Source organism: Trachinotus anak, unplaced genomic scaffold (assembly GCF_046630095.1).
Source record: "Trachinotus anak isolate AG129_WGS33_773 ecotype Australia unplaced genomic scaffold, CSIRO_AGI_Tana_v1 ptg000002l, whole genome shotgun sequence".
NCBI lineage: Eukaryota > Metazoa > Chordata > Actinopteri > Carangiformes > Carangidae > Trachinotus > Trachinotus anak.
In genome coordinates this window covers 29,335,605-29,349,596 of record NW_027273853.1, presented here as the reverse complement: position 1 = coordinate 29,349,596, position 13,992 = coordinate 29,335,605, and the positions used below count along the sequence as shown (strand labels likewise).

General features: G+C 47.4%; 1 protein-coding gene across 1 annotated transcript; it reads right to left on the bottom strand.

Annotated features, from left to right (window-relative positions):
* Nucleotides 1-635: 635 nt before the first annotated feature.
* gpia (glucose-6-phosphate isomerase a) lies at nt 636-13,972 on the bottom strand. Its single transcript, XM_071461718.1, is given in 19 exon segments — nt 636-1,060; nt 1,645-1,711; nt 2,238-2,313; nt 2,562-2,636; nt 2,638-2,691; nt 3,140-3,216; nt 3,590-3,719; nt 4,156-4,308; nt 4,738-4,781; nt 5,192-5,252; nt 5,473-5,526; nt 6,112-6,156; nt 6,327-6,398; nt 6,513-6,659; nt 7,949-8,032; nt 8,120-8,239; nt 9,597-9,665; nt 10,715-10,805; nt 13,654-13,972. Coding segments are annotated over 19 exon segments (1,662 nt in total). The 5' UTR covers nt 13,773-13,972; the 3' UTR covers nt 636-936.
* Between the last annotated feature and the right edge of the window lie 20 nt (nt 13,973-13,992).

Sequence of the window (13,992 nt, the reverse complement as noted above, 5' to 3'; positions counted from 1 at the left end):
ACAGTGGCAGGTGTGTGTAGAGAAGCAGCTGACTGGTCCACTGTGTACCTGCTCTCAATGCTGATTGGCTCCTTCTTTATGACATCATGAGGAGGTGTAGTATCATGATCTTGTTTAGTTTCAGGTCAGGAAGTTGTTTGGTTTATTCTGATGAGTTAGCTAGCAACTAGATAGCTACTTAGATAGTTAGCTAGCATGTCAGTTTGCTTGTTAGATTGCTAGTTAGTTAGCTCGTTGGATAGATAGTTAGCTTATTAGTTAGCTCATTGGATAGTTAGTTGGCCCATTAGAAAGATAGCTAGTTAGCTCGTTAGATCATTAGCTAGTTAGTTAGCTTGTTACATAGCTACTTAGCTCGTTAGATAGTTAGTTCATGAGCTAGATAGTTAGCTCGTTAGCTCATTAGAACACAGCAAAAATTAACTGTTCTGTTTAATCAAATCTGAACCTTTGAAGCTTTTGTTGTTTAGGACACTTAACTGAATATTTTAGGTTTTTAACATGTTACACACAGAATAATATTTAAATTTTTTATGGTGGATTATTGGCAGATTAACTGATCAATAATAGAGAAGGCAGGTGTTTGTGTTGCAGCTCTGTCATCAGCTCAGGACAATGAAACCAAGACACCACAGTTCAGTGACAAACGGGACTTTTATTTTGAAGTGCTGACTGTGTTAAAGTGAGGGGGGTTGGGGGGGGGGGGGGGGGGGGGGGGGGGGGGGGGCGCGTGTTGTCACCTACAGTAACATCTGCACAGGTTACAGGACGTTCATCTTGGTCTCTCAGATAACAGCGACTGATAAATTCCCTTTTCAAGTGAAACACATTAACAAACATAAAGTGCTCGTTCCCACAGCTCAGAGACGATTCAGCCAATGAGAGGACTATGGGGGCGGGGGGGTCCAGCAGAGGAGGAGGAGGAGGATTCAGGATTCAGGCGAAGTTCTTCTTCAGGAAGTTGATGAGGCCGTTGGTGGACGAGTCGTGGGAGGTGACCTCTGAGTCGTCTTTCAGCTCTGGTTCAATCTTCTTCGCCAGCTGCTTCCCCAGTTCAACCCTGTGAGCAGGAAGAGGACTCAGTACTGCACCAGGTTTACAGGACCCCCCAGCTCCGAGGCAGGAGTCCAACAATGCAACACCTCAAACAGGGTCCAGGTCTCCGATTAGCTCAGAGTCCCAGAACCCGTTTTCAGATCAGATGTTGAAACTCAACACTTCCTGAACATTTTTCACATTAAAAGCCTCCCAATAACAGGAAGTCTGGAATATTTTTCACATGAAAAAAAAACACAGGAAGTGTTTAGTTTCATTGATTTTCAGAATCCTGAAATGGTGTCAGTGTCACATGACTGTGGAAATAAACATGACTTCATCATGTGAGCTGTTGATGTGCAGGTAGCTCCACCCAAACAAGCTGGATTATTATTATTATTCATTTTTTTATTTATTATGTGATGTTCAGTTATTAGAGTCTAAATCTTAGCTCAAGGTCCTCTTACGAACTTCTTCTGCAGCTTTCATCTAGATTGATGAAGATCTATCTCCATGACAACTGAGCAAACTCCATCTGCTGAGGAAGGCTGTGGGATGCATTTGAAAGCTCTGGAAAAAGCTAGTAAGTGGAGCATGTGTGTCACTCACCCCCACTGGTCGTAGCTGTTGATGTTCCACATGACGCCCTGCACAAAGATCTTGTGCTCGTACATTGCTGAAAACAAAGAACCAGTCAGTGGATGAAGAGACTGAAGGAATCACATGAAAAAAATCAGCTGTTTGTGACGCAGAGAAAAGTTTCTGATGGAGGAAACAGATTTTAACGTCGAGTCTGACAGGAAGTAAACATCTGGACCAGACAGAGGGTTAGGTGTTGTGCAGGTGTTGATTTTCTAATGTAGACTGATCATCTCCTGTTGTGATCAACATTAACATGTCAGCCTCCAGGAAACTGCAGTCGGTGCGGTTGTGTTGTTTCAGGTAGATTCACCTGTGTCACACCTGTGAAATATTTCTGTGACTTTAAACCTGAACTGAGGCAGAAACACTGAAGTAAAACCAAACAGGAAGTGATGGTGGCGGTGGAGCTGCTGGGCTGACCTCTAGTGACCTCATCTTTAACTGTGAACCTGTTTCCAGCTCTGAGCTGCTGATAAACTGACGACTGCTCTCTTCTTCTGTGGTGTTTACATGTGTGCTCATGTTCAGCTGATCTGTTGCTCTCAGCTCCCAGTACTCACCAACCAGAGCTCCCAGTATGAACGGGGTCAGCTTCTTAAAAACAATGGAGTTGCTTGGCTTGTTCCCCTGGAAAACCTGAAAACAGGAAGAAGGAACCAGAGGAAGTGTCGGAGTTTTTAATAATCAGAACTTTTTTAACTTTAATAGGTCAAATCCTCTTTTCTCTGAGATCATTTATTCAAAGTTCCTCTCTAACGACCAAGACTTTGATTTAGTTGAGTGATGTGGTCAAGATGCTTTGGTCTGTCTACGACACACAGGAAGTGACTGTCCACAGCTAAAACCTGAGCGTCACTGTTTCCTGTTAAAGAAAACTCTTTTACTTTATGAGGCAGCAGCTTCTCCAGAGCGTCGCCCTTCATGCCGCCGGCCTCCAGCTCTTTACGAGCCTCGTCCTTGTGTTTTTCCCTTCATCAGAGCCTCTGTCTGAGCCAGGAAGTTTGCCACCAGGATCTGGAGACAAAGTCAGCAAATCAGCAAACAGGAAACTGCTTCAGTAAAAACAGGCTTATCCCATAATCAGACAGCACGTGTGATGGTTGGGGAGATGCCGTGATCATTTCTGACAGCATGAATCTACGGAAGCCCTGAAAGACAAGTGACATTTTTTCTTTTTTAACAAGGGTCTTTTTTTTCATCTGTCTAAACAGCCAATGAGAGGGAAGGGTTTTTTCTTTTTGTTTTTTTTTTCCACCCATGAAAACAACACCTGGGAGAGAAGAGATTAGTTTTTTCCTCCTGGGTTGTTTATACAGAAGAGAAGGAGAAAGAAAAGAAGAAAACCGTATGAATCTGTGTCTAAATAATTCACCTGCAGCTCCTTGAGTCCAAAGTCCCAACAAGTTCCAGCTCAAACACACATCAGCACAACTTTTAGACAGGGTGGGGCAGTGGGCGTTACCTTGTGGTGGAGGTTGTCTCTGATTGGATGCTGAGACTGGGCAGGAATGAGGAAGTCAGCAGGAATCATACGAGTACCTGGAGAGGACAGAGGGAGTCAGTTAACCTTCAATGACCAGATCGGGAGTCTCCTCAGGGGGAAGCAGTGAGCTTCCTGTTTTCAGTGTAGTAAGTTCAGTTTCTTTATACAGCACTTCTCACAGGTTCAAAACAAATCACAAAGTGCTTTACATCGTAAAAAAGTACAAAAAGTCAAAACATCATAGAACATCTTTTTATGTACCAATGTCCATTATAATTTCTGGGCGTTTAAGGTCCAGAAGATTCAGTTCACTGTGACATTTAAAGACAGAGAAAAGTGGAATCTGCTCATATGAGAAGCTGGAACCAACAGACGATCAATAAAAAGGTGGTTCTTCAGAAAACCGTGTGAAGGTTTGTGGTGTGAGACCTTGATGGATGAGCTGGTAGAAGGCGTGCTGTCCGTTGGTCCCTGGCTCCCCCCACACGATGGGTCCGGTGTGATAGTTCACACGGGTGCCGTCTTTGGTGATGTACTTCCCATTGGACTCCATGTCGCCCTGAGGAGCAGACAGACACTCTGTTAGTCACCGAGACGTTTTCCCGCTCACAACATCGACAACATTGCAGCCGAGGATCAGCTGTGAGGATTTTACTGCTCTGTCCTCCATCAGCTTCATGATGTTCAAGGTCATTTTAGAGGCTGTCACACTCACACACACACACACACACACACACACACACACACTTCTATCTTTGTGAGGACACTCGTTGACATAATGCATTCCCTAGCCCCTTACCCTAACCTTAACCATCACACCTGAGTGCCTAACCCTAACCCTGACCCTGACCTTAACCTAAACCTAATTCTAACCATAACTCTAAAACCAAGTCTTAACCCTCAACATGTGATTTGAAGGTGTCTCAAAAAGTGAGGACCAGCCAAAATGCCCCCCCCCCCCCCACCACCACCACCACCACCACCACCCCACTGACCTGTTGGAAGTAGGCAGCGAAGCGGTGCATGTACTGGTCATAGGGCAGCATGGCGTGAGTCTCAGCCTGGAAGAAGTTGACGTACCAGATGCCCAGAAGGGCGAGCAGGACGGGAGCATTCTGCTCCAGAGGGGCGCTGCGGAAATGGTTGTCCTGCAGAGAGATTTATCAGTTCAGTTTATCAAAAATCAATATCTGATTAAAAATCCATCAGTTGAGTTGATCTTTAAGTATCAGCCAGCATCAATAACCTCTGACAGTAACAGATCAGACTTATTTTCAATAGTTTTTTGTTCTGCTTCAGTTTTTTGTTGTTTGGTGAATATTTCAAGTGGAGGTTTCTTCATTATGAAATAAAACCAAACGAGATCTGAGTTTTCTACATTTGTGTAAAAGTTGTATTTTGTTGCTGTTTATTATCCAACCTCGCTTTGATTTTAATGTCAAAGTCTTTGAACCACAGTCAGAATAAAGTGGACGATTTCATTCTGAACTGTCTCAGCTCGTCGTGGTGAGAACGTGTTCAGACGCCTCTGAGATCAAAACTGAGAAAAGATTTTCACACAGAAGAAAGTTCTTTACCATCCAGTGAGCTCCCGCCAGAAGCTGCTCGAAGTTTTCAAAGCCTGAAACACAGACACACACAGGTCAGAGGTCACATGTAACTGTTTATGGTTTGTACACAAAGAACAACTAAGTAACATTAATGAAGCCAGAACAAGGAAACAGGTGACCCCCCCCCCCCCCCCGTTACTAAACTGAGACAACTACACCTCCCTAACGACATCATAATTATTTGTGCTTTTCAAACACGAGTCAGTCACTTCATGCAGGAACATGCTGCAGCAGGACCTGAGTATGAAGACCAGTCACATTATTTAACATCAGTCACATGATCTGTTTCTTCCTCTCTTCAGTAATAAGACGATGGAAACTCTGGTTTTAATATTACAGCTGATAAACATTCATCAATACTTCACTGATCAATACCCAGCCCTGGTCTGAGGGAGGTTATGAGCGTTCACAGCAGACGTACCTACGTGCAGAGCGATGGACAGACCGATGGCTGACCACAGTGAGTAACGACCTCCGACCCACTAAAACATGACATCACACAGTCACTCCACCAATCAGAGGAAAGAACAGTATCCAAACTTTGAGCTGCGTTCAGAAGCTCTGATCAGGTTTGAGTTAGTTTATAATTCAGTGGCAGGAAGGTGAACAGCAACCAGCTGTGATGTCACCTTCACCAACCTGCCACTGAGCAGGTCACACACACACACACACACACACACACACACACACACACACACTTACATCCCAGAACTCGAACATGTTCGCTGTATCGATGCCAAAATCCTTCACTTTGGCCTGAAGAGGAGGGAAAAGATGAAGAGGAGAAGTTAACTTACAGGTGAGTTGATTGTAACCAGGTAACAGCAGAAAACACCTGACTACAGACTGAACATGGCTCCGTGTGCGACATGAACACACAGGATGTTGTGTATCTGATTTGTCTTCATTGAATCTGCAGCTCTGAGATAATTCATTTATTAAATTTGACAGAAAATTAACTGGAAACTGTTAATGCCAAAAGAATTCACAACAATGATTTTATCATGAAATGAAAATAATAATAATAATAAATGAAGCTGAAGCTTTAACTCTGTGGTGTGTTTTGAGTCAGACTCAGAGACGAGTGCAGGAAGGACAGAGTCTGAACAAGAGAAAAGGCGTCAGCCGTCACCTCGTCATCAGATTCATCTTATTAATGAGAAAATATTATTAAACATCACAGTTATTGTCAAAGCACAATGACAACCAGACTTTCAGCTTCAGAGTTTGTTCCATGTGAAGGTCAGACTGGTGTTTGTGTACAAACAGCTGCAGACACAGGACAGTAAGACGATGCTCGGTGATCAGCTGATCACGGCACCGGGTCACAGAGAAACTTACTGCGTTGGTCGACAGAGCCACAAAATGTTTGGCGACAGCAGATTTCTGTAGACGACAGGAAGACACAATGTGAGGATGATGGACGAGACGTCAGTGTCAGAGACAGCTGACCTCTGACCTGCAGGGAACACTACAGAGTGCTGTATTTAAATGTGGAGGACAGCCACCTCACATCCACCTGCTCCTCTGATGAGGCAACACACAAACACACTCACGTCATTGGCTGTCTGCAGGAACCAGTCTCTGGCTGACTCTGCGTTGGTGATGGTCTCCTGGGTGGTGAAGGTCTGCAGGGGGTCAAACGACATGGGAGTGAGTCCAGAGGTCAAACTGAGAAACACACACACACACACACACACACACACACACACACACACACACACACACACAGGTGTGGTCACCTTGGAGGCAATAATGAAGAGCGTGGTCTCTGCGTTGAGCTGAGCGAGGGTCTTGGCCAGATGAGTCCCATCAATGTTGGAGACGAACCAAACGTTTGGTCCCCCAGCTGAGTACGGCTTCAGAGCCTCGGTCACCATCAGAGGGCCCTGAACGCAACACACACACACACACACACACACACACACACACACACACACACACACACACACACACACACCTCTCAATGAACATGTCTGATGACCTCCTGGGGGGCGGGGTGTCAGAGAGGGGGAGGGAACAGGCTGAATCGTTCAATCAGAGCAGGAGAAATTTAATAAATTGTTTCAGGCTGAGACTGATCTGCAGTCAGAATTAATGAGGAACAATAACCTGAGGTTCTGACAGAACGGAGCAGCAGATAAGGAGGCGTCATGGTTACGACATCAGAGAAGGGGTCAAAGGTCAAAGCAGCAGCTGTGAGCGCGACTCACTGACTTCACTGAGTCAAACCACAACAAGATGAAGAGTTTACCCCAGAAAACACAACAACACTTAAATCACCAACTATGTTAGAGACATCTCTGCTGAACAACTCTCTCTAACAGCGACTGTCCTGTGGCCACGACAGAGCCGGAGCTCAGCCAGATTCTGTGAACACTCAGCAGAGTTAGATTGAAGGTTCTTTTGAAGTAATTGTGCGTCAGTCAACAGTGACACACAATAATGAACTGACAGTGACACACATCAACACAACTGTCTATGAAACCAACGTGTTTTCAACAGGAAGCTTGTTTCTGCTGCCTGAGGACGCAGCCGGCTGCACCTTGAACCTGTTGCATCACAGCTGCAGACGACCACAGGTGAACCTCAGGTTCATTCCTGCGTCAGACGACACACTCACCTTCTGATAAATAATGAAGAGTGGCCGGGAAATAATCAGCAGATTCATCAATACTGAAATGATTTAGTCACAGCCTTTGAAAATTCAGTGAAAAGTTCAGGATCAAGGTGAAGATCAGGGACTGAAGGTCACAGATTTATTCCTCAGGATAAAACACCAAACACTTTTGTGTCTGTTGTGATGCTTTTCTAATCTGTGGAGCATCTGGTGAGGGCTGTGACCGCCACATGACTTTACATCTGAAATAAATCAAGACTAAAGTTACATGTGTCTTTTACACACTTTGCTCCACATCTGCTCCGACTCACTCCTCTAACCAGAGTCCAAACGTTTCTGTTGCCTCTAATCAAATGAACTTCAGTCTCGCTCGGTGGCTGAGGTTTCGCTCTTATTCTCTTGTTTTATTCTGGTGGTTTATTTTCATGACTTCTCTTTTTAGATCGTCTTGTCTTTTATATTTGTAAAACATCAGAAGTGTTGTGTGTGTTTTCTAGCTGTGTGCAGAGGACGTCACACTGAGGTAAACCTGAGGTGTGTGTCTGAGGGGCCCCTCACCAGGTCAGAGCCCCCGATGCCGATGTTCACCACGTCAGTGATGCTTTTCCCGCTGAAGCCCTTCCACTCACCGCTGCGGACTCTCTGTAAACACAACACAACACAGTCACTTTTCATCATGTCTCACACTGTGGTGACAACTGTGTGTTCACACCCACACACACTACATACATGACAGAAGGCCTTCATCTTGTCCAGCACCCGGTTCACCTCTGGCATCACGTCTTTACCATCGACGTTGATCGGTGTGTTGGAGCGATTACGCAGAGCGATGTGGAGCACAGCACGGCCCTGTGTATATACATACACACACACACACACACACACACACACACACACACACACACACACACACACACACACACACGTGTTACACTCTGAACTACATGAGTCTCTACACATCACACTTAAGATTTTACTCAGGTTAACACAAATCCTGCAAGGTTGGATGGTGGGCGGGGCTTGGCTGAAGGTGGTGACTGCTGTGACATCACAAAGTTCCAGAAGTCCTGACGGCTGGTTTTAAGGCTCAGTGTCTGAATACAGGCTGTGTGCATTTCTCTGTGGACTGAGGCTTTGATACTTTCACAGTATTAATATAGAACCTAGACCTGCTTTATAATCACAAACACATGGACATCTACCTTTAGACTGGATGGAGCTTTAACTGATGATGAAAACAATAATAAAGTAATAGAAAAAAATAGTAAAATAACCATCAGCTGCAGGTATAAACACACTGAATGTAAATAAAGAGAATAAAACTCAGGTTGAAAACTGTGATGATGTTTGTTTTTATTTTAAATGTAACAGTTGATCAAATTGTAATGAATGTAATTATTAGTTAATTCTTAATTAAATCTGCTCCTGTTTGTCTTCACTGATCAATACGTGTCTGTACAAACTGCACCGTCACTGCTGTTACACAATCATGACCTGTGTGTGTGTGTGTGTGTGTGTGTGTGTGTGTGTGTGTGTGTGCTCAGTCAGGGAGGGGCCCACCACCCCTCACACACACTGACAGAGTCACCATGAGTCTGCAGTCTCTGTAGATCACAAACATCAGGGTCGAAGCACTGACCTGCTGGTCCCTGGACTCTACCTCGAGACGCAGGCTAATGACATCATCACATCACTGAACAGAGGCTGGATCCTGATTCACATGGAGCTGAGACAGGCTCATCAGATTCATCATCTGTCTGACAGATGTGAGTCTGAGATCTGGATCTGGAGCAGCTCCATGGATAAAACCTCCTCTCTCTGACAGATGTTCAGGTTGATCCATTCTCACATCTCTTCGTTAATATGAAGATAGCATAACATAGCTTAGCATATTTTAGCATATCTTAGTTTATCTTAGCTTAGCTTAGTTTAGCTTGGTGGTTCTCAAACTGAGGGCAGCTCTGTGAACAGGGGGAAATATGGAGGGAACCTAAGCTGAAAAAGTTTCATTTATATAGGAAAATAAATTTGCTGATGTCATCATGCTGAACTAACATGGTAGGGGGGTCAACAATCTTTCAGCATGGGGGGGGGGGGGGGGGGGGGGGGGGCGGCATGTCAGAAAAAGTTTGAGAACCACTTAAAGGCTGCAGCAGATGACCTGAAGCTGAGGGCTCACACACAGAGGGCTCAGTGTGGTGCGTACCTCGGTGAAGTTGATCTTCTCTCCGGAGAACATCCTCTCTCTGGCCTCCTCCACCCCCCTGGACTTGGCCTGTGAACATCAGACAGTCAGCTCCACCTGCTCCAGCTCAGACTGACAGTGATTATCACAGCAGAGAGAGAGAGTGACACAACTTTATTTCTTCAGTGCTCCTTCCTTTGTGCCGTGTGAGGGGGAAGTGGAGGTCGTTGTGTTGCTGCTGTGTTACCACATTCCCACACGTTAACACAACTCTGCAGGACAAAGCCGACACACAGGCTGACGATAAAGCCTTTCTCTTTCAAAATAAAGTGTTGTAATCTTCCTGTTTCACTGGATCCTTGAGCAACAGTGTTGAGAGCAGGACCTGTGTCTCTGTGCAGGGCGACGTGTTCCTGACTCCACTGTCAGGACCAGGAATAAAACAACTTTATCAACTTTTAAACTTGTGAAATGACCTGTGATATTTACTGAAGCCGCAGCAGGTCGAGTTCAGCAGGACGACATGTTCACACTCACTCACTAACAGCAAGAAAGAAAAAACGCAGCGTTGAACCAGTCACAATAACAAATATTAAAAATAATTCCTCTAGCACTGAGGCAGCCTGTGTTCACCTTGTTACTGTGGCTGACCCAACACACCTGTGAGGACACGTGAACAGAGAGCGTGATAGAACCACGACGCCTCACTCCTCCCAGGAGTCGACCTTCTCCTGCTGAAGTCAGTGTTGAGGTTCAAACATCTCGACCTCGGTTTAATGACACGTTCAGGGTGATTTCCTGCTCTCAGATGAATGATAATGAGCCCAGTGCTCACCTGTGACCCCGCCCACACCTGCAGTAAAACACCAGAACACGCTGGTGTTTTACTGCAGGTGTCACAGCTGATCAACATCTGGCAGGACGACAATCATCAGCTCATGTGAAGAGACTGGACTTAAGAGAAGCTCGAGCAGCGTTACCATGAGCTGACGGGCTTAAGGTTGATTAGAGGAGGCTGTGTGTGTGTGTGTGTGTGTGTGTGTGTGTGTGTGTGTGTGTGTGTGTGTGTGTGTGTGTGTATGTGTGTGTGTGTGTGATAATTCAAAATAAAGGACTGTCCAGAGAGGGGAGTATTTTACCATGGCGAGCAGCATGGCCATGACATCCTGGTTGATGAGGTTCTTGGAGTAGTCCAGCAGGATTTCTCCATCATCTGTCTCCAGAGTGGTGCTGTCCAACAGAGTCGGAGACATTTAGCACGTAGAGACAGTTAGTCAACTAGACAGTTAGTCAACTAGACAGTTAGTCAACTAGACAGTTAGTCAATCGACTGAGATCCAGCTTCTCAATGTCTCCTAAGTTCTGAGTTTTAGGTAAATCGAGGCATTAGAGGACGTGGGCTCCAGCTGTGTGACTTCTTCACCATTTACTGAAACTGTTAATTAATAAAACAAACTGACAGATGAACTGACAATTAAAATTATCTTCCAGTTCACGGTGAGATCCTTCTTTAATTCCCCCGGAGGTCTAACATTAATTTGATCATTATATGTGACAAAGAAAAACATCTAAATGTCGTATTTTCTTTCCTTTTTTTGGTTTTATTAAAATAATGTGCGGATGTTTTTTACAGTGTTTATCGCTGCAGTTCTGTTGAAAACCCCCGGACTCATTGAATACACACGCACCTCCAGGCCCTGTAACAATATAACATGCTAAACACACACTGACACACTCTGACACACACACACACACTGACGGACACACACACTGACGGACACACTGACACACACTGACACACACACACTGACGGGGACACTCATACTTGTACTTCTATCTTTGTGAGGACACTCATTGACATAATGCATTCCCTAGCCCCTTACCCTAACCTTAACCATCACAACTGAGAGCCTAACCCTGACCCTGACCCTGACCTTAACCTAAACCTAATTCTAACCATAACTCTAAAACCAAGTCTTAACCCTCAACATGTGATTTGAAGGTGTCTCAAAAAGTGAGGACCGGCCAAAATGTCCTCACTTTCCCAAAATGTCCTCACTCTGTTAGTAAAATACTTTTTTTGGTCCTTACTATGTAGCAAGTACAAGTACACACACACACACACACAGACGGACACACTGACACAGACACACACACTGACGGACACACTGACAGACACACACTGACGGGGACACACACACACACACACACACACACACACACTGACACACACACACACACACACTCACTGACACACACACACACACACTCACTGACGGACACACTGACACACTCACACTGACGGACATACTCACACTGACGGACACACACACACACACACACACACACTGACGGACATACTCACACTGACGGACGGACACACACACACACACACACACACACACACTGACGGACATACTCACACTGACGGACACACACACACACACACACACACACACACACACACACACACACGTTAATGCTTAACGATAACGGGCCGTTTTAACGCGTTCGTCACTAATCCTGCGGGAGTCTGTGTCCTGAGGACCGGATTAACACCGTCAGTGATGGCGCTGCACAGGAGTTTACGTGACTTCACACCGTACGTCCCTGTGGACCGGCTCGCCCCCCCGGGCTCAGGGTGGATGCGCCGGATCGCACGTAGCCTCCGTGAGTCAGAGGCAGCGGAGCGGACAGCCTCCGTCAGCCCGGCCCCTCACACCGTCACACCGCCCCCATGTCTCACCAGTGGCCGCCGTTTGTGGTGACGGTTCGCGGTGTGAATGGAGCCGCTTCCCGGGGACGACGAGCGGTGGTTTTAACAGAAAACACCGGAGCAACTCGCAGCGTCCATTATCGGACACGGCGCCAACAGGTGGCCCCCAGCGTTAGCCTCGGTTAGCCTGGGTTAGCTTCGGTTAGCCAGGGTTAGCCTCGGTTAGCCAGGGTTAGCCTCGGTTAGCCTGGGTTAGCTTCGGTTAGCCTGGGTTAGCCTCGGTTAGCCTCGGTTAGCCAGGGTTAGCCTGGGTTAGCCTCGGTTAGCCAGGGTTAGCCTGGGTTAGCCTCGGTTAGCCAGGGTTAGCCTGGGTTAGCTTCGGTTAGCCTGGGTTAGCTTCGGTTAGCCTGGGTTAGCCTGGGTTAGCCTCGGTTAGCCTCGGTTAGCCAGGGTTAGCCTCGGTTAGCCAGGGTTAGCCTGGGTTAGCTTCGGTTAGCCAGGGTTAGCCTCGGTTAGCTTCGGTTAGCCAGGGTTAGCCTCGGTTAGCCTGGAGCCACAGTTACACACCGTCCAACACACATTTAACATCATCTCCAGTTTCGCCCAGGTCATCGCCACCGCACAGGGGGACACGTTGCCCGGAGCAGATATAAGCTCCACCCGGTTTCTAACGGGGTTCGGGTGCAGTTTTATCACCGTGAGCAACAACGAGAGACGGGTTTAGATGATGAGGTTTAACGGTAGCCACGGTATAACCGGTCCTTCATGACATGAGCCAAGTGTTCACCGACTCCCACGGAGTTTATTCAACATCGTCTCCTGTCAGGAAGATAATCTGAGGCGCTGTCCGATAACGGGTGCTGGGGCATTAGCATGCCAGCTAATGTTAGCCATGTCATTTAATTGGCCGTCGGTCGTTGGAACAGGTGAACGACAGACAGGTGAAGGTTTTCACCGACACATGGAGCAGCTGTGAGCGGGAGCGGTGTGAGGCGGAGGCGGGGAAGCACCGACGGGCACCGATGACCTTCACACGGGCGGAGGATTCACGGAGCCGCCGAGCGCGGAAACACCCGGAGGATTACGTCACACCGAGAAAATCACCGATAACCGATAATCACGCTGATCATCAAACCGTCACACGTGTGTCTGTTACAGAAAATACATCCGTGCTTCACGGCGAGTTCTGCAGGAGGCCCCCGGGGCTGACCCCCCCTCCGACCGCCCACAGCTACACCCTGTTGAGTGCAGCTGCCCCCCCCGCTCCCCCCGGACCCCGGCCCCCTCCGGCTCCCACCGGACCCCCCCGGCCCCCGGACCCCCCCGGCTCCCACCGGACCCCCCCGGACCCCCCCGGCCCACCTGAAGCTGCTGAATCGGTCCTTGTCGCCGTCAAACATGTCCCTCATGTTGAGGCTTCCGGCGTTCGCCTTGTACCACTGCTCCAGCCTCTGGTAGTTGGGGTCGCTGGTCAGAGCCATGCTGCCGGTGCTGGTGGTGCTGGTGGTGCTGCCGGTGCTGGTGGTGCTGGTGGTGCTGCCGGTTCTGGTGGATGTAGCAGAGACCCCGGTGTTGCTCCGACCTCGGCGGCGGTGCTCTGGTCCCGGCGGAGGCGGAGGAGGAGATGGAGCAGCTCGACAGGCCCCGACACGTGAGACCAGTCTGCACCAATGACATCAGGCCTCGCCCCGCCCCGCCCCT